The sequence below is a fragment of the Podarcis pityusensis genome (genome assembly GCF_964106645.2).
Source record: "Podarcis pityusensis genome assembly, chromosome: 15".
NCBI lineage: Eukaryota > Metazoa > Chordata > Lepidosauria > Squamata > Lacertidae > Podarcis > Podarcis pityusensis.
This window is the reverse complement of record NC_138040.1, coordinates 4,728,552-4,748,345: the sequence shown is the minus strand read 5'-3', so window position 1 is coordinate 4,748,345 and position 19,794 is coordinate 4,728,552. Positions and strand designations below refer to the sequence as shown.

At 44.4% G+C, this 19,794-nt stretch overlaps 1 protein-coding gene across 11 annotated transcripts in view; it reads right to left on the bottom strand.

Annotated features, from left to right (window-relative positions):
- Nucleotides 1-19,794, bottom strand: part of LOC308463941 (uncharacterized protein) — a 61,948-nt gene that overhangs the window by 41,390 nt on the left and 764 nt on the right. For 4 of the 11 annotated variants that reach the window (XM_080982799.1, XM_080982800.1, XM_080982802.1 and 1 more), the window contains exons 1-11: nucleotides 19,626-19,758; nucleotides 17,998-18,222; nucleotides 16,696-16,842; nucleotides 14,726-14,840; nucleotides 10,579-10,691; nucleotides 8,407-8,581; nucleotides 5,702-5,930; nucleotides 4,088-4,211; nucleotides 2,644-2,812; nucleotides 1,451-1,629; nucleotides 396-539 (exon numbers count right to left, since the gene is read on the bottom strand). In XM_080982799.1, the coding sequence (XP_080838925.1) occupies nucleotides 396-539; nucleotides 1,451-1,629; nucleotides 2,644-2,812; nucleotides 4,088-4,211; nucleotides 5,702-5,930; nucleotides 8,407-8,581; nucleotides 10,579-10,691; nucleotides 14,726-14,840; nucleotides 16,696-16,842; nucleotides 17,998-18,129 (1,527 nt within the window). In that variant the 5' untranslated portion in view covers nucleotides 18,130-18,222; nucleotides 19,626-19,758. Of the gene's footprint in view, nucleotides 1-395; nucleotides 540-1,450; nucleotides 1,630-2,643; nucleotides 2,813-4,087; nucleotides 4,212-5,701; nucleotides 5,931-8,406; nucleotides 8,582-10,578; nucleotides 10,692-14,725; nucleotides 14,841-16,695; nucleotides 16,843-17,997; nucleotides 18,223-19,515; nucleotides 19,778-19,794 lie in introns of those variants that run through there. The other 7 variants (XM_080982792.1, XM_080982796.1, XM_080982795.1 and 4 more) reach the window with 7 other exon arrangements.

Here is a 19,794-nt window from a genome sequence, read left to right as displayed (position 1 = left end):
AGAATGTGTCCTTTCTGCAGGTGGGGCTCCTTGACAAGCTGGTCAAGGTGGGAAGGAGTTTCTCCCCTCTTCTTCCATAACACTAGCTGAAGAACGGGAATTTGGAATCCACTGAGCCAGATCACATTGGACACAGCAGTGTGGTTGTAGCTGCAGGACAGCCCCCTTGTGGCTGCAAGCTGGTGCTGCAGACACACTCCAGAAACATTACACAACTTCACTCTTAGGAGAAATCTCCTCCACGGGGTCTAAAATCTGGCGGCTAACAGGATTCTGTGACATATTCTGACCACCTCAGTAAAGTTTTCAGTTGTAAAGGGTGGCCAGGCAAACAATTTATTTGACAAGCTCCCCACTCTACCAAAAAAAGGATTTGCTGGCTTCTTCGTTTTTACCTCTCCCATCCACTTCCTAAGGAAAACCACGGGGCTTGCCAGTATTTCTTTGGTTCCATTTTGTCTTGATGGGAATCCATTTTCAAACGCACAGATCCCTTGAGCTCTCCCTCTTTCTTGAAGTATCAATTCCACCAGGAAATCCTTAAAAAAAGGGGGGGGAGGAACCATAGCATTTGTAGGGGAATAATAGAGGGTCCTCACCATTCTTTACTTCCTACAAGCATGGGGCACTTTCCATTCCAATTTGCCTCTTGAATCTGAGGCATAATATAGGAGTGGGGAACTTAAGGCCCTCTGGGATTCCCTGTCTGGCCCTCCCTAGACCACACTAGGCCTGTTCCTTCTTTTGTTCTTCTTCAGTAGGATGTGTCCTTGAACTGTGATACCCAACCCCTTTCTTACCTGATGGACCCAGGACTCCCCTGCTGAGTGCCTGGGGGCCCCAGTCCTGCCACTCACCACCTGGCCTAGGACAGGGCCTGGCAGGCTCCATAAAGAACTGCTGCCACTGCTGCTGGGCAGAGAGGGCTCCGTTTTTTGTTGTGTTTTTTTTTGTTTTAAATTGCTGTTATTTTTTAGCTATGTCATTTTAAGGGACCCCTGACCATTAGGTCCAGTCGCGACCGACTCTGGGGTTGCGGCGCTCATCTCGCTTTATTGGCCGAGGGAGCCGGCGTACAGCTTCCGGGTCATGTGGCCAGCATGACTAAACCGCTCTGGTGAAATCAGAGCAGTGCACAGAAACACCGTTTACCTTCCCGCCGGAGCGGTACCTCTTTATCTACTTGCACTTTGACATGCTTTCGAACTGCTAGGTTGGCAGGAGCTGGGTCTGAGCAACGGCAGCTCACTCTGTTGCGGGGATTCGAACCTCTGCCCTTCCCATCGGCAAACCCTAGGCTCAGTGGTTTAGACTACAGAGCCACCTGCGTCCCTTACTTCAAAACTGTATTTTTATCTAATTTTATTCATGCTTTTGTACACTCCTCCAGAATCTTCTGGTGAAGAGCAGCAAACAAATATCTTAAATAAATAAATAAATAAATAGGTACTTTAGGGTCAACTGTGACATTCTTTTTGAAAGCGCGATGAAGGTGAGCAAAGAATTCAGCATCTTCTCTCTCCAGAAGGCTCATCACTGACTCCGCTGTTACAAAGAGTTCCCCCCAAGTTGGGAATAGGTTCTGGTGTAGAGAATGCAGGTACATGGCTAATTCATAGGGGTGTTCTGCTACAATTAAAATCAAAGCAATCATGTTAACCTTTATATATTATAAGATACTCCCCCCCCCATGGTAGCTCATTTCAATCACCAAGTTGGGTGGGAGCGAAAAGGCTGTTGCAGACAGAGAAAAGGGGTGGCAGAAAAGATAATGTGAAAAGGGGGTTGAGAGAGAGAGACAGACAGACAGACAGACAGACAGAAAATGGGTGTCAAAAAGTATGAAAAAGGGGTGGCACAAAGAGAAAGAGAGAACAAGAGAAAGGAAGAGAGAGGGACTGTCAAAAAAGTGTGTGGAAAAAGGAGTGGCACAAAGAGAGAGAAAAGGAAAGATGCTCTCACTTTTGGCTTGTGTCCCAACTACCACCAATTCTAACCCCCCCCCCCACCTGCCAACAGGAAAAATATTCCCCAATTCCTGCTCTAGCAGGTTTCTGTAATTCTTGTATTACCTAGCCATTCTATGTCAGCCTAACCTAGGTGCTAAAAGTATTCAATTAGAATTAAATACTTCCAAGCCCAGGAATTAGTTTTGAGTACCCAAACTGAACTGAGATCACAATCCTTCCATACGAAAACCTACCCCAGAAATACTCCACCTCCCAGATTCCAACGCCATGGCTTTCTTTATTTCAGAAGTATAATTTTAGAGTACATTCATGTTGTTGTTGCCATTGCTAAACTTTTGGGATCCTCCCTGATCTACTTAAATCCCTCCCCTTGAATAGGAGACAGGCAACATCCCTGTTGTCCTTCTGGCACCTACTGAAGACCTTCCTCTTTCAACAGGCCTTTTGGGGATCTTTCCAAGTCTGCATTCTATTTAAGATTTTTTTGTTTATCATTTTCTCTCTTGTTGTTTGCCACCCTGGACTTCCTTGGGAGGAAGAGTGGGATATAAATTTAATTAATAATGTAACACTTCAAATCACCCAAGAGACCTACCAACAGATGCAGGCATAACACCTGCACACAGAGAAACAACAGAAATCCTGCAGTCATTTTGGGCGGTAAATGATTTACCTCTTGGTGCTATTTGCTTAAATGCCATTTGCAGAGGGAAAAGCCAGTAGATGAGGTAGGGGTCATAGGTGCCGTTGAAAACATACAAGACGTTTAAGCTTTTGCTGGTCTCCAAAATCACCTGCTCGTTTGTAGCAAAGGAACACATGCAGGGAACGCTTCTGTATTTCTGTTGGAAGAAATTAGGTGGGTGGCAGGGGGGGAAATGCTGTATTTTTGGCATGTAGCAGTGAGAACAGCATGGGAGTGAAAATACTCAAGTTAATATGGGACAAAACTTCTCAGTTTTAACAGCTGAAAGTGTGTTTGGGGTTGTAACACAGTCCTTCTAAATAAGCCCATAGCAGGAACTAAGGGGCCATAACTAGGATTTTAGCAGTTGTCGCTTTATATGTAAGCCACTTTGAGTAAATATAATAATAACGACAGCAACTCCACGGTAGAGCGTAGATTTCATATGCAGAAGATGCCAGGTTCAATTATCCCAGGTTATACACAACTTATATATATATATTTTAAAGTGGTTTTTCAATGTTTTTAAATCAATTATTTATCCCCAGCAAGTCAAGGTATTTACTTAAATTACAAAATTTATATGCCACTTGCCGATTAAAAAAAAAAAAGCATCAAAGCAAAAAGAACAATAAAATTATCAGTATAAACAGTTTAAACCAGCTATAGTGGTACCTCGGGTTAAGTACTTAATTTGTTCCGGAGGTCCGTTCTTAACCTGAAACTGTTCTTAACCTGAAGCACCACTTTAGCTAATGAGTCCGTAACCTGGAGCGTATGTAACCTGAAGCGTATGTAACCTGAGGTACCACTGTATTTGAAACATTCCCAAAAATAATATTTAAAATCAACAGTAAACAACAACCAGATTAAAAAAAAACCCCAACATTCTACATGTCTGGATAGGCTTTGCCTAAACAAAAAAAGCCTTAAGCCGGCATCAAAAGCACTATGGTGAGGCTGCCTGCCTGATAGGCAGGGGGTTCCAAAGTGAGTGTCCTGCCACACTAAAAGACTGACTTCTTAACAAATGCAGAATGAGTATCATGGCATCTGTAACAGTGCTGGTCAGCAGACTGAAGTGGTTAAATGGACACATATGGGGTACGGTGATCTTGCAGGTAAACTGGTCCCAAGCCATTATGAGCTCTATATACGAATAGTAGCACCAGGTCGGGCTACTGCTGGAAACACTTCTACTTCCAGAGACAGGTGTAGGCAGAAACTGCAAGTCCATTCCGGCCTTTTTATTCTGCCTGCATCTCTCTCTGTCTGCTTCCTCCCCCACCCCCACCCCACAGCTTCCCATTGAGTCATGGAAGTTGAGGGAACTGGGTTGCTGCTCCGTACCCTCTTCCTCCTCACCACAACCCCACGTTTTTTGAAATATTAGGGAGTGCTTGCCTGTAACTGTCGGGGTCCTTCAACTCACCTCAACAACTGCATTTTCAATAAGACCTGAAAGAGGTGACCTTGTGGCACTTCGGAGATTCAGTTCCGCCATCCGCCATGCTACAGTTTGCCCAAAGTCTTCTCTGGCCTCTCTCTCAGTAGCCCTAGGATGGATTTTATAGTTTTGAGGGCTTTTAAAAATAGGTCTCAGGACTAATTTCTTTTTAATTGAAAGGAGCCAGAAGCGGAGTTCAAAGTGCCAGAAAGCAGAAGCAATGATCAAATCTTCAAGACAGATTATTCAACCCTACCAACAGGAAGAACTTTCTGACAGTTAGAGCTGTTTGACAGTGGAATGGACTCCCTCAGGAGGTTGTGGGCGCTTCTTCCTTGGAGGCCTTTAAGTTGAAGAGGTTGGGTGACCATCTGTCATGGAAACTAACAGTCCGGTTCACGGGCAATCAAAGTCCCGGCAGGGGACGTCAGGACCTGGGACAAGATGGCGGGGTGGAAGGAGGAACGGGGGTCCAGAAGCCAGGAGTCAGGAAGCCAAGAGTCCAAGGGTCATAGAGCCAGGAGTCAAGAAGCCAAGGGTCCGAGGATCAAGAAGCAGGGAGTCAAGAAGCCGAGGTTCAAGGATCAGGAAGCAAGAAGCCAAATGCAGCAAGGCAGGTAATGTGTTGCTGTGGCAAAGAGCTGAAGGGAAATGCTGACCTTATAACCCTTCCCAGCTCTTGCCACCAGGTGCTGTGAGTTACCAATCAGCCTCTCCTGTGAGGCTGCGACTTGCCTCTTCAGAACTAACTTAGGAAGGTCCCAGTCCTGCAAAGTCCTATTGGTCACAGGGCCTGGCTCCTGCACGCATACCTGACAGAAACTTTAGCTGAGATTCCTGCGTTGCAGGGGGTTGGACTAAATGACCCTCGAGGTCCCTTCCAACTCTATGATTCTTCCAACTCCCAGAGGAACCTCCCTGACCACTAGGGCTTATAGGGCCAGAGTCTGGGCCCTCATGGACACCTTACCCTGAACATAAAGAACTAGGCGCTTCCCCTTGCACATCACCAGTCTGACAGGGGCAGCGGAGCACCAGGAGGAAGGCTGTGGAAAGAAGGGGTGCCCACCTTCAGGCTAGAGGATTGGCTCTTTAAGATGACACTCTCTCAAGGGTGTGGAGACTGGAAGAGGCAGTCTGGGGAGGTAGAGGCACAAAAGGCCTAAGCCTGCTGCCTGTCTCTGTTGGAGCAAGTTGGTCACTCAGAGCTGTCCATGGTTCTGCAGAATTCAACCAGACTTCCTGCTTTCCCCCCATGGGATCTCGCATCAAACCAGAACACATCTATGCCTTCACAGCACCAGCAATGGCCGACTCTACTGCTGTGACAAGCCTTGTCTCACAGGTTTGGTCACCGCCATGGATGACTCTTCTCACAGCCCCTGCTGAGAGCGTTTGCAGCCAGGAGCCATTCCGGGACACAGATGTCTTTCCTAGCGTAATACTCAGGCTCCTTTGGTGAGGATTGGGTCTGGGGCCTTCTACACGCTAAGCACGTGCTCCGCTGCTGAATTACGGCCCCTGCTTCATCAACATAGGGAGGGGAGCGGTCAGGAACTTGTCTTCCCCCTCTTCAGCTGCACTCCCGGAGATACTTACATGAGTTCTTTGGTTTGCGGGCTTCCAGAGCTGGCTCTCAGGAGTTTATCAATCCAAATGAACTGCCGGAGTGTCCTTGGAAGCAGTTTCCCACTAAGACTTTCACACGCCACTGACATGTTCTCGGAACCTCGAGAGACTATGGCACAGAGCAAATCGCCTAATAAATCGCTCTCTGGGCAGCTAAGAACAGGGGGGTGTAGCTCAGGTCTGATATGCAACTGCAAGTCTGAAAAGAACAGACGTAATTTTTAAAAAGTGACTCCTAAGCTGTCAAGGAAAGGAAAGGAAACCTTCCACCCCAGCTCATCATTTGGGAGCAGCCACTCCAGCAAGTCGGGGAGCGGGGAGGCAGAGATCTGCTCTACTGTGGTAGGCCTGCCCCACCAGGCCTCCTCTCCTCTCAGCTGTCACCCAGGGGCAGCTATTCCATCAGGCTGCCTCCGTGGGAGAGATGGGAAGCCATAGGACACATTCCATCAGGTCTGCTGGAAGCCCAGCTCCGTCAGACACCTCCTGCCCCTGATCTGGGCCAGCTGGTCATTATAGAAACAAACGGTTTACAAAATGGTGCCTGAGTTTTGGTTCTGGTTTTCCACTTCCCTGTCCCTTCTCCCTTGTGTATCTATCTCTCTATTGACTGTAGGGACTGTCTTGTTTGGCTGGTATGCAAGTCGCTCCAAGACTGCTTTTGGCTGAAGAGCAGGGTTACAACTGCTATAAATAAATAATAAACACAAAACCAAAGAGATAAACTGAACAAAAAAAGGCATTGATTTTGGACCTACAGTTTAAACATGGCTGGAAATCAATGCATGCCAATAAGGACCCATGAGCCTTATTTATTTGGATCCACCAAGATCGCACATACAAATGATGGACTAAATTTTGTCGCGAGTCCAGGATTCTAAAAATGCGTCCGTCTTTAAAGTGTCACATGACTGTTATTTAATGTGTCACATGACTCTATGTAACGCCTCCAGTGTTGGGGGCTGTGTGCTTCTGAGAACCAGTTGCTGGGAATCACAAGTAGGGAGAATACCCTTGGCCTGATCCAGCAGCCAGGCTCTGAATATGTTCTTATGTTTTGCTCTGATAGCTGTATACCCGTATATCTGTGTGTCAGCCAGGATCTAAAGAACCGAGTCAGAGCAGCCGCATGATACCACACAGCAAACCACTTCTGAAACTGCATGAAGTATCAAAAGTGGTTTGGAACATGTTGGAGAGAAGGAGCGTCAAGAGAGGGAAGAAGAAAGTCAAAATGCCCACTGGCTGCTAGCACATCAGAAGTGGCTCTCTGAATTGCAGGCATTCCATTAGGATGTTGAAATTATTTTTCCAATGCAAGAGACTTTGGAGAGCTTTCTGTTTTCTTAGGTGCTTATTTGTTACCTGTTCTCCCACCAACCCAGCCACCCTGCTCAGCCGCTTTCTCCCAGTTTTTAATACAACTTGTGCATACTTCACAACTGAACTATCCGGCTTCCGATTCAAAATATTTAAAATACTCCAGCGCTGCGGAGCTAAAAAGGCTCATGGGACTATGCTGAAAACAAGCTGGCAGAGTGGCATTATTTTGGAAAGTGACACATACGCCACAGTAAATTAAGCCTCGCTTACAGCGCGCTTGGGTGGGTGCACTAGTGTACCGAATTGCTTTTAGTCTGAATGGATAAAAGATGAAGACACTCTGTATCAGCTGAAGGGAGGAGGGGAATAACCTCTATTAGCTCTTAGTGCTATGAAAGCAAACACTTGTGGGTGCCTTTGAAGTGGAGGGCTTTTTATGTTTCTTATGTTTCTGTAAAGGGGGGGGGGAAACAAACCTTTCAAAGCGGATCTGGCTTCTTTCTTTCAGTGGAAGGGAAGACAAACAAACGCGCACACACAGCAGATGTTGTGTGAATTAATCAATGATATCCGATTTGGAGATGACTCGCTCATTCAGAGTTTTTAGGTGTGTACACCTAATGGTTTTGAAGTTAACACATGTAACGTGTGTACAATGACCAAACTACTAAAAATGATAGGGACCCATAATGCCCGGCTCTCCCATTCATCTACATTTTGTGGGGAAAGCACTAGTGACCTCTCCCTGCCCCCGATTTGGATGGGGACCATGGAGCTGGAGGGGGAATTTTCATCAGGAAAATAGCACCAGTGGAGAAAGGGTTAACCCCTGCTATATAGCCCAAGTCACTGGTGGTGGCTGTTCCCCACCTACATTTTTTTAAAAAGGAGATCAAATCGCAGATCTCCATCTTCTCACCTGATCTGGCCCTTGTTTTCACATTATGATCCCATCTACACCATACGTCTAAATTGGATTTAAGGCTCATAGCTTCCCCCAGAGAATCCTGGGAAATGTAGCTGTGTGAGGCATAAACTACAACTCCCAGTTACCCTTAAGAAACCACAGTTGCCAGGATTAAATGGGGGGGGGGGCAGTGTGCTTTAAATGTATGGTATGGATGCGACCATTCTTTATACTACGTGAAATGTCCCAAATTCAATCCCTGGCATCTCCTGGGAGGAAATGGAAATACTGGAGTGTTATTGCTTGTCAGTTAGATGGACTGATGTTGATATGACTTGATACAAGGCAGCTTCCAGAGATTTTTAATGAAGCATGTTGGGCTGAACAAATTTTTCATACACAGGTTTAAGCCTCACTTTTAGAATTTCGAATGCAAAGCTGGTACCTTTTCCATTTCCATTGACTTGAGAAGCTGGTCTTTTAGATAAGACTAGACAAATGTCTTTACTCTCAATGGATTTAGGCCTCTGCAGAACCACGGAAGTTTCTCCCGAGACCCTTGATGACTGGGGCAGTTTCCAAAAAGCTTCACCTCCTTGCGCACTTCCTTCGAGATGTGCCTATGAAGATAGAATTTGCTGTCAATCATTGTAGTTTGGTGAGGCTACTAACTAAGGCTGTAGCCATGCCAAACAGTTAAAGCAGACTTTTTAAAAACTGTCAAACATGCCTAGTATTTACAGTGATACCTGGGGTTAAGTACTCAATTCGTTCCGGAGGTCCATTCTTAACCTGAAACTGTTCTTAACCTGAAGCACCACTTTAGCTAATGGGGCCTCCTGCTGCTGCCGCGCCACCACAGCACGATTTCTGTTCTCATCCTGAAGCAAAGTTCTTAACCTGAAGCACTATTTCTGGGTTAGCGGAGTCTGTAACCTGAAGCGTATGTAACCTGAAGCGTATGTAACCCGAGGTACCACTGTATTTGCAGTTGACACCCATTCATTGTTATTAAATAACTTATAAAACAGAATATTTTCCACAGAAAAAATTGGAAATTTTCCAAAAAACAGATTTCCCCCCACCAAGTATCACTGATGACACACACTGTCATTGTGATGAGTCAAGCCAACTTCTTTCATCTGCTCTGTGTATTAATGTTTTACTTTTACTTTTAATGATCTATTGCTTTATAGCTCATCATCATTTATTTTTATCGCAAGCCACTTTATTCTTTTATTAGAAAACTGGGATAAAAATGAACTGCACCATTATGGAAAGAATGTTTATTAACAGGCCAAGGTTACTATTATTTCTTTGTTTTCATAGGATCATTAAACACACTTAAAGCTAGGTAAAGGGAGCTAGGGGGTTTTTGGGGGGTGGGGGTGGGAATAAGCTCAGTTAGGATTTTAATGAGAACCTACCTTGGGATAAATGGGGCAATCCCATGGGACCATGTGACACCGGTCCTGAAAGCACTGGCCTGGCTATGCTCCTGGGCTAAATTAGTACTAGCATATAAAGCCCTAAATGGCTTGAGACACAAGTACCCAAAAGAGTGCCTTCCTCAATACCAAATGTTTTGGACAGTACGACTGGCAGGTGAGGCCTAGTTGATGCTGCCACCATCAGAGGCTGCCCAGTTGATGCTGACGCATGGCAGGGCCTTTTCAGTGGTGGTTCATTGGTTGTGGAACGCCTTCCTTAAGGAGGTACACTTATCTCCATCTCTATTAACTTTCAGGAGGAGTTTGAAAGCATTCCTGTTTAACCAGGCATTTGGTGGCTAGAGAATATTGTTCCCAGCAACCTCAAGATCACTGGATGGAATAATGCTTTCAATTGTAATCGTTTTTGGATCATCTTAACCTGCTTTAGAATCTTTCTGCTTATTGTTTTTTATTTCTATATCTCTTCCTCCTTGGAGAAGAAGGGCGGGATGTAAATTCAATCAATCAAAAATAATTCTCACTCTCCAAAACAATATGAGGACCAAAAGCGAGCTATCTTTCAAAATTCACATTTTCCTGAATTTTGTGATTCAATTCTGCAACCAATGTGTACAAAAAAAAAAAAAAAAAAAAAAAGGCTGCATGAGGGGAAAGAATAAGAATGCATATATTAGTGAAAGTAATGAATAAAATGTGTTACATCAAGGGAAGTTGCTTGCCAAGAAAAACGTGTGTGTTGGGCAACATTTCATACAGGATAAATTTGCGCTACAATACAAATGATTTTTTGCAAGGTCTTATAATAATAACAATGAACAGAAGCTTGGAGAAATGAGAAGCTGAGAGCAGAGGAATCAGTCAGATATATCTATTTCTATTTAGGTTCCATTGGGGCTTACTTTCTTCCACAGAAGTGGAGGGATGCAGCAATTGGAGACCACAGGGCAATAGGGGGCAAACCTGCCCCCCCCAGCACTGACCCAGGGTGGCCCAGCCCTCACTGATAAACAGCCCTGGGTGGTGGAGAACATTGTAATTTTCTCGTGAGATACAAGCCCCTCCTTTCACAAATACCCCACTTGTCATAACTCTGGGATTTTAGCAATGCTTCATACATTTTAAAAGCAGTATCATCAGCAGAACAGGGAAAATGCATTTATTACCTTGCGACGGGCTCCACAGGTGGCCAACAGCAACTCCATCTCGGCTATTACAACACTGTAGACGTCGTCAAGAAAATGAACCATCTCAGGAGCCAGACTGGCTGCCTCAGCACCTGCTCCACAGAAAGTTAAAATCTCTACTCATTTATGAAACAGGGGGTGTGACTGTGATAACCTCCTTCCATCCAGCTTACCTGCTTGTTGTGGAACACAAGTGGGGCAACCTGTGGCTTCAACTCCCATTACCCCTGACCATTGGGCCATGCTGTCGGGGGCTGATGGGAACTGGAGCACCCAAACATCTAGACAACCACAGATTCCCTACCCCCTGCTCTAGAAAGAAGTGGAAGCACTTGCCTTTCATGGCTGGTGGCTACTAGCTGTGGAAATCTGGGACAGTGACACACCTCAGCTGCTTGGGCACAATTTGACAGGAACAGGCTGGCTGATCTGAATGCAGGCAAGTGAATAAAGCAGAACTGCTTGGGTTCGGCAGGTGGCCAAGAACGAGAAGCCATCAAGGAGCCTGCTCCAAGAGCAAATGGCTTGCTTTTTAGCTGACTTGATGCTGATTTCGCTTGCACCACCTGCATGTCCACTTGCTCTCCATTCCTCATCCTGTTGCAATTTGTGGCATTTGCAAATGACTGCATACTTGGGACTGTGTGTTACAGGGATGTTAAGTTTTTTGTGTCATTGTGTGTTTGTGTGTTAAGGGTGTGTAATTGCAGCTACTCAGGAGAGGGTATTCTTCATTCCAGCATCCTGACTATGTGATACCCTCTCCCTCAGATATGGTTGGCTAGTAGAATGGAAAGCATGGAGCCCAATAGCTTGTTGGGCCACACTTACTTTGGGGTCTGGCCCTGCCCACTTTTGGGCTCCACCCACTGATGGAATGTTCCCACTGGGCCCCTGTAGTTTTCACCCTGGACTGCAGATAATGGAGGCATATAATTCGGACAAGAAAATTGGCTTCCAGGTGGAAAAATCAAAATTAGAAACAGAACTGTTAGAACCCAAAACTAAGATTTTGTCAAAGATGTATAACTTGCTGTTGAAATGGAATACTCAGGATGAAACGGTGAAATCTGCTATGATTAAATGGGCACAAGACGTTGGACACAATATAATGATGGCTGACTGGGAACAGTTATGGACCACAGGTATGAAGTTTACGGCATGTAATGCCTTAAGAGAGAATATTATGAAAATGGTATACAGGTGGTACATGAACCCAGTCAAGCTTGCAAAAATCTATCATTTGCCCGATAATAAATGTTGGAAATGTAAAGAAACTGAAGGTACATTCTTCCACCTTTGGTGGACGTGCCCAAGGATTAAGGCTTTCTGGGAGATGATCTATAATGAATTGAAAAAAGTATTTAAATATACTTTCTTGAAGAAACCAGAGGCCTTTCTCCTGGGCATAGTTGGCCAATTGGTGCCAAAGAAGGATAGAACTTTTTTCATGTATGCCACAACAGCAGCAAGAATACTCATTGCGAAGTATTGGAAGACACAAGATCTACCCACTCTGGAAGAATGGCAGATGAAGGTGATCGACTATATGGAACTGGCGGAAATGACTGGCAGAATCCGAGACCAGGGAGAAGAGTTGGTGGAAGAAGATTGGAAGAAATTTAAAGACTATTTACAGAAATATTGTAAAATTAATGAATGTTAGAATGATGTTGGATAGAAATTAAGTGGTTTTTAGCTGCAATACTATAAGGGAATATGAAAAATGGATTATTAATAGGTAAAAATTTAATGTTACAATATTTTAAGATTAAAGATTAGGATAAACAAAGAGGGGAAGGATTTGCTGAACCAACAAACTGAACTGGAATACAAAAAAGGGAGGCGTGAGGAGGTCCGGGAAACAAGCTAATGAAAAATAAGTAATGGAAAGATTGTGTTGTTTTTAATTATTTTTATTTTGTATTTTTCTTTTTTTTCTTTTTTTCTTTTTATTTTATAATATTTTGAAAACCTTAAAAAATATCTTATTAAAAAAAAAAAGTTTTCACCCTGGACTGAAAAGAGGTTTCCCAGTCTTGCTGTAAATCAAGAACCATAACGAAACACACATGTCACAAGTCTCCTGTTCTCTCTCTTTCAAAAGACACTGACTGCATACCTTCCAATTGCTCAAGGAGGAAAAAAAATACATTTACAATACTAGTATTGACCCACTCTGCCTTTTAAATCCTTCCAAGCCTCCCTTTGGAACTCTCAGTAAAGCAAATGGGAAGTTTTCAGTGTGTCAAGAATACAGAACTGATCTTTCGACTTTTTTTAAAGCATCCCCCCCAACTCCTTTGAAAACAGCGATATTATTAACATGAAAGGAAACAGATGTCTTTTTCACATGCAAACTAATCTGAGGCGATACGCTGAAAAAATAATAATAAAAAAAGAACGACGGGCTGTGCAATCATCTAATTTTTTTATTCTATTTTTTTGCTCTCTGGCAGAACTAGACGGCGCAATATTTTTCAGGTTTCCCACAATGCAAAGTCAATTTGGAAGCAGCGGGACTTCTTCCAGTACAAACTGTAATTACTTCAAAGCTCACGCAGCAAAGATATTGCAAGTCAAATAGGTTTCCCTGTCCATTTCCCGCCCCCCCCCGCCGCCTTTCATTGACTCATTTTTAAAAATTAAACCACACAATAACATCGCCACGAGGGAAAAGAATTTGCGGGAAGACAGCAGTCATAACAGACTGGGTTCAAAATCACTCCTCATAAAGGATATTGGCTTGATGGCTCTCTGAGTAAGGTGCATTTATAACTCATCCTGAGCCCTAGATATAGAGTGGGAAATAATATGTGCGCACACCCACACACACCCACACACACCCAGTTGCAATAATCCAGGCAGGAAGTATACAGACACTCACAGCACAATCCTAACCATGCTGAGTTCAATGCCTACGGCTGCGGTCCGACACACCTACTTATTTGGGAGTATGCCACATTGAGCTCGATGTGGGGGACTAATTTTGGAATAGACATGGATAGGATGGCACTCTAAATCAAGATTCCACTCACAATCACCTAGCTGGATTAGGAAGTGCATGAAAAGCCCACGCCACATAATAGGCAATCATGCTAATCAGCTGTTTCAGAAGGGGAGCAATGGGCTAGATTTAATTCCCTCTTCACTTCTCTCCCACCAAACAGCTGATCAGGATGACTGACAATTCTCTGGCCAGGCGGCATGCAGCCCTGGTGTGCTGTGTATAGGGGTGGGAAAATCAAGGCCACGGTCTCTACTAAGTGACACTGAATATGGATGAAGCCCCACTGTGGAAGTGTTTGCCAATCTGGACTTTTTCTATGTTTTATTTCTGTAGATCACGGCATCAGTAAAGTTGGCCTTACTTGATATGCAGTGTACCCCCACAATTAACTATTTTAACCCCGCCTTGATGTAAAGATGAACACAATAATACGACGCTTTCAGCAAGCTTAAACTATCACCTCCTGTAGGGGTTCTGCAAAGAAAACCGAATTGTCCTTTGACAGTAAACTCAGGATTCAGGAAACAAACAAGATAACGGTTTAGTTGTTTCTCACAAGTGCCATGTCTTATCACTGCAAAATGGGCAAGGTAAAGGACTCCCTGTCTGAAACCCAGGAGAGCCATGTGAATCAATGGTCTGGCTCTGTGTAAGATAGCTCCCTAGGTTCCTATGCTCTTTCGGGGGGGGGGTGTAGCTCAGTAGTAGAGCATCTGTCTTGCACACAGAAGGCCCTGGGTTCAATCCTCAGCATCTCCAGGTAGGGCGGGGAGAAACCCCTGTCCTGAATCCTTGGATAGCTGCTGTCAGTCAATGCAGACAATACTGAGCTAGGTGGGACCAAGGGTCACAATGATTGTTAAGCCAACTTTTTTAACATTTCTTATAAAGTCATGAGGTTCATGGAAGGCCAGAGCCCGTAGAAAAAAAAGAATGGCAAGAAAGTAAAGGTAGGTTTCTGCCTAGAACCAAACAGTAGATAACATGGCTTTGTTTTACATTTTGAAAGGAGAACCTTAAGTGGGCTTGGAAAAGACTGAGTTTTATCTATTCTCTTGGTGATTGTTTCTATTGCCTTAGTTTGTGTGCAGGCTCTGAAAGAACATCTTGACTCACCTGAATGAAAATGACAGTGAATACTTTCTGCCGCTTTCAAACACTGATTCTGTAGCCAGACTCTTGTAGCTTCTTCCAGCTTTGTGTTGTTGATCTCACTTATGGCTGTGGAGGACTACGTGGAGAAAGTCATTTTTAACAATTAGCTTTCTGTTGTAACTCACAGGAACAAAGGAAACTGCCTTAAAACCATGTCAGACCACTGGATCCATCTAGCTCAGAACTGTCAACATTTGGCGGCAGCTCTCCAGTGGTTCAGAGAAGGATCTCTCCATCCCTACTTGGAGTTGTCAGGGACTGAAGCCAGGACATCCTGCATGCAAAGCAGATGTTGTGTCACTGAGCTATGCTCCACTCTATAGAGTGGAACCAAAGGAATAATTCGCTTAATTATCAAGAGGTGTTTCCCAGAAAACTTGAGTTTTTTCAGCATAGATGCAGTAAATACCCAAGTTTTCTCAATAGTAAAATGCCAGCTCTTTCTAGTTAAATAGATTTGGGCTCAATTTAGCCATTTGGTCACCAGGGGAGGGGGCACAGCTCAGTAGTGTAGACCCTGCTTTACATGCAGAAATTCAGTCACCAGCACCTCTGGTTAAAAGGAGAAATTGGCATGTGATGGGGAAGACCTCCATTTCAGATCTTAGAACAGGCATAGGCAAACCTGGCCCTCCAGATGTTTTTGACCTACAACTCCCATGATCCCATGAGACTTTTAGAAGACATCTGAAGGCAGCCCTGTTTAGGGAAGCTTTTAATGTTTAATAGACTACTGCATTTTTATATTTTGCTGGAAGCTGCCCAGAGCGGCTGGGGAAACCCAGCCAGATGGGTGGGGTATAGATAATAAATTATTATTATGAATATCCCTAGCTAACAGGACCAGTAGTCAGGGATGATGGGAATTGTAGTCTCAAAACATCTGGAGAGCCGTGTTTGCCTATGCCTGTCTTAGAAGGAAGCTGCCAGACAGACTAATGGTGTCTGTCCTGGTATAAAGCAGTTTCATGTGTTCCATTAAACCAGGGTTGAAGAACTTTTTTCAGCCCAAGGACTGCATTCCCTTCTGGACAAAATTGCAAGGGTCACATGCCAGTGGTGGGTGTGGCCAGAGGCAACAAATGTAATGTTATTGGATTGATGGGTTGGTCTGGATGTTTGTGGGTCCCCTCCAACTGTGTGGTTTTGTATTTGTAAGATGGGAGTTGGTAGTAGAAGGGATTGTAGAAGTGGCCAAACCTAGAATCTAGAGTTGGAAAGACCCAAGCCCTGCAATGCAGGAATTGAAGGATGGGCCATCCAACCTCTGCTTAAAAACCTACAAGAAGAGAGAGTCCACAACCTCCCAAGGGAGACAGTTCCACTGTAGAACAGATCTTACTGTCAGAACTCAATGGCCACAGCTGGGCCTGTTAAGCACCCTATTTACATGTCTAAGGAGTTGACCAAGTACAGATGTGTTGGGGAACCCTCCTCTAAAAACCTACAGTAATGGGGAAGCAAACTATGTTGGAATGTAAATGCTGTTTACTTATATGTGTAAATATAACCAAATATCCTCAAGACACCAGAGATTCCAGGGACTTTCATTCCAAGGAAAACAAACCCTGGGTAGGCTCTGGAGCCCTGGAGGCTCTCATTCTGGCTCTTGGTGTGGTGGGGCAGAGATGCAGAGCTGCCCTTCTGACCCTGGTACCACTATAGTTCACCTGGACGGGGCTGGGTTTGGTAAAGCAGCAGCGAAGTTGTGGCTGTGCAGATGCCCACAGTGGCTTTGCTGGTGTGACTGCACAGTCCTGACCTTGTCACTGCCTTGCATTGGCCAGCAATTGGTAAGCTGTGGCAACACTGGTATCAGGAGGGCAGCTCTGGAGTTCTGCCCCAGCACACTAGCCACGACTAGAATCTCTACCAACAAGTCATTGTTTTAATGTGACCTTATTAGCCTTTAGTTTTTATAACACACTTACGAGTGAATCAGGCTGAACAGGGCAGTCACTAAAATATCTTTTGACAAAGCTCTGGCCAAGGAGATTGAAAACCATTTTTCTTTGCTTTGGGTCTCTTATCTTGTCCTTTATTTCATCGGCGAAGGCAGTTTCCAATCTCTCTAAAACCTAGAAGAATCATCAGTTATTTTGCATGTGCACTGACAGCACACACACACAATAGTTAGGAATTACTTGCAATCCAATTTATTATTTCCATTTGCCTATATTGAGCTCCAATGCAGTTTAGTGGTTCAATTGTCAAACAAGGGCCAGCTCTCTCCCTGCTCCCATCCCAACCCTCATTCAGTGGTAAAGCCGACTGAATGACCTTGGGCTAGTCTCCCCCTTCACTAGGGGCTGTTATGAGCATATATTCCTTGAAAGGAAGGGCAAGAGGAAAAAATGTCACTAATTAACAAACTCTGAAGCTAAGGATAGTCCATGCAGTTGTCACAACAACCCTGTGAGGTTAGTTTGGCTGAGAGACAGTGATTGGGCCTAGCAAATTAAGTTTGGCTGAGGGGTGAAGACCCAGCGAGCTTCAGTGTGTGATGTTGTGGTGAGTGTTGGACTAAGACTTGGGTGACCAGCATTCAAAACCTCACTCACCCATGAAGTTCACTAGGTGACTTTGGGCCAGTTACTTTCTTACAGCCTAATGAACCTCATAAGGATGGGGAGAACCGTGTTCCTTGAGCTTCTTGGAGGAAAGCTAGAATATAAATGTAACAATAATAATAACAATTATAATAATGAGGCCCCTGCAGAAATTTGAAACTGGACCTAAAATAAAGGCTAAGAAACGTATTTTGGAACATCCTAGGTGCCATATAAATGGTAAGTGGTGTTGCAGTTGTTGGAGGAGGAAAGGAGGAGCAAAGGAAGAAAAATACAGTGGTACCTCGCAAGACGAATGCCTCGCAAGACAAAAAACTCGCTAGACGAAAGGGTTTTTTGTTTTTTGAGCTGCTTCGCAAGATGATTTTCCCTATGGGCTTGCTTCGCAAGACGGAAACGTCTTGCAAGTTTGTTTCCTTTTTCTTAACACCGTTAATACAGTTGCGACTTGACTTCAAGGAGCAACTCATAGAACGCGGTGTGGTAGCCTTTTTTGAGGTTTTTAAAGACTTTGGTATTTTTGAAGCTTTTCCAAAACTTTCCCGACACCGTGCTTCGCAAGACGAAAAAAATCGCAAGACGACAAAACTCGCGGAACGAATTAATTTCGTCTTGCGAGGCACCACTGTAAGAGGGTGCAAGCTTTACAGCAAAGATTAGTACCTTATGCCATGGCTTTCCAGGCAATAGCGTTTCCTGTAGACAGGCACTGAACCAAGAGATGCTGCAAGTCTGGTTATGGTTGTCTAATTTTGTTCTTGGGTGTCCAGATATTTCTCCAGTTTCTTTCTCCATTTCATGTAGTATTCCCCCCCCCCCAAGTGATATACAATCACTTCTAGTTTTCCAGTTAGAAGGTCTTCATGACATGACACCGGAGGGGGAAAGCTGCAAAACAGACAAAAGAGCTGAGGTCCAAATTATTACAAGCACAATCCCAAGCACTGGATAAAAAGGACTTTGCCAGGTGAAAAAAAGTTAACACACAGGTGTAAAGATGCATTTGAAGACTTTCAACGTAGCACCTACAGACACCATGGTGCCTCAGACACATTCATAGCACCCGCACCAATTTTAAAAAACTTTAAATTGAGATTTTGGCTATATTGTTTCATTAGGAGTGTTGCCTGTTTATTTTTTTGGGAGGGATGTCTGCTTACTTTCATCTGGGTTATTTGGAGGAGGTACCTGTTTGGAGGTATCTGGGTTATTTGGGGGAGGTACCTGTTTGCCTGGCGTGCTCTGGTCCATGGGATCACGAAGAGTCAGACACGACTAAACAACAACAACCTGTTTGGAAGGGGGTTCTGAACACCAGCAGTTTTTCTTCCATTAAATGGGTGTTTGGTGGCACCTAGGCCAGTTTCTTAGTCTTCCAAATGTGCCTTTTGGGCTCCAAAAAGGTGTGTGGGGGGGGGAACCCTTGTTGTATGTTATGAAGATGGACACCAATGCAACTAAGAGGGTCCATGTGCATAAGCAGAGGCGCATACAGCAAATCTAGGAACCATCACCAGAGATGTGCATTCAACCTGACTTGTTTTTTACAGGATGTTGACTGCAATACCCCAATACTGTACTGTAACTAATTTCACATCTACACCATACATGGAAAGCACTCTTATAGCACTTCCAACAGCCATAGATCATCCCACAAAGAATGCTGGGAAGTGTAGTTTGTTCAGGGTGCTGACCTACCAGAGCTACAATTCCCAGCACCCTTAGCAAACTACACTTCCCAGCACTCTCCATGGCTGTTGAATCGGTAAAGAGTACAGTACTTTAAATGTATGCCAGGGGTGTAGAATAATCAATAAGGTTTAGTGTCCAACATCAGTCAAGCTCAGAGTAGACCCACTGAAATAAGCGGACATGACCAAGTTGGTCCCATTCATTTAAATGGGTACGCTCTTGAGTTAAAACTTAGTCGGATGCAATCCTAAATCAATAATGGCAGTAAGAACAATAATTAATACAAACAAAACAATAACAATGTTGACGATGGTAATACAACAAAAAATATAATGAAGCGGACAATGACAATACAGTAATAGATCAGCAGCTACGATAACAGCAACGAAAGGCAACAAGTGATAATAGAAATGTGCAACAGGAATAAAAACAGCAAAATAATGGGCATTATAATTAACAATAAAGGGCGAATAATGGTGTTAGCCTTACTCAAGAGCAGACCCACGGAACTTAGGTTTACTGATTTCAGTGGGCTTACTCTGAGAGGAACCTAGCTGCGGACAACAAAATAGAATTATTACTCTTATTGCTATTATTACTATTATCCTTATTGCTGAATAGCCCCCCGTAGCTCAAGGAAGCCGCGCGCTCAGCTTCTCCTCCGCCGCGCAGGCCCGGCTCTCCCGTTGCCATGGCGACCGGGCCCTCCGGGCCTAGCTCTCCTCCTCCCTCCTCCTCCGGCCACTCCTCTTCCTCCCCGGGCCGGTA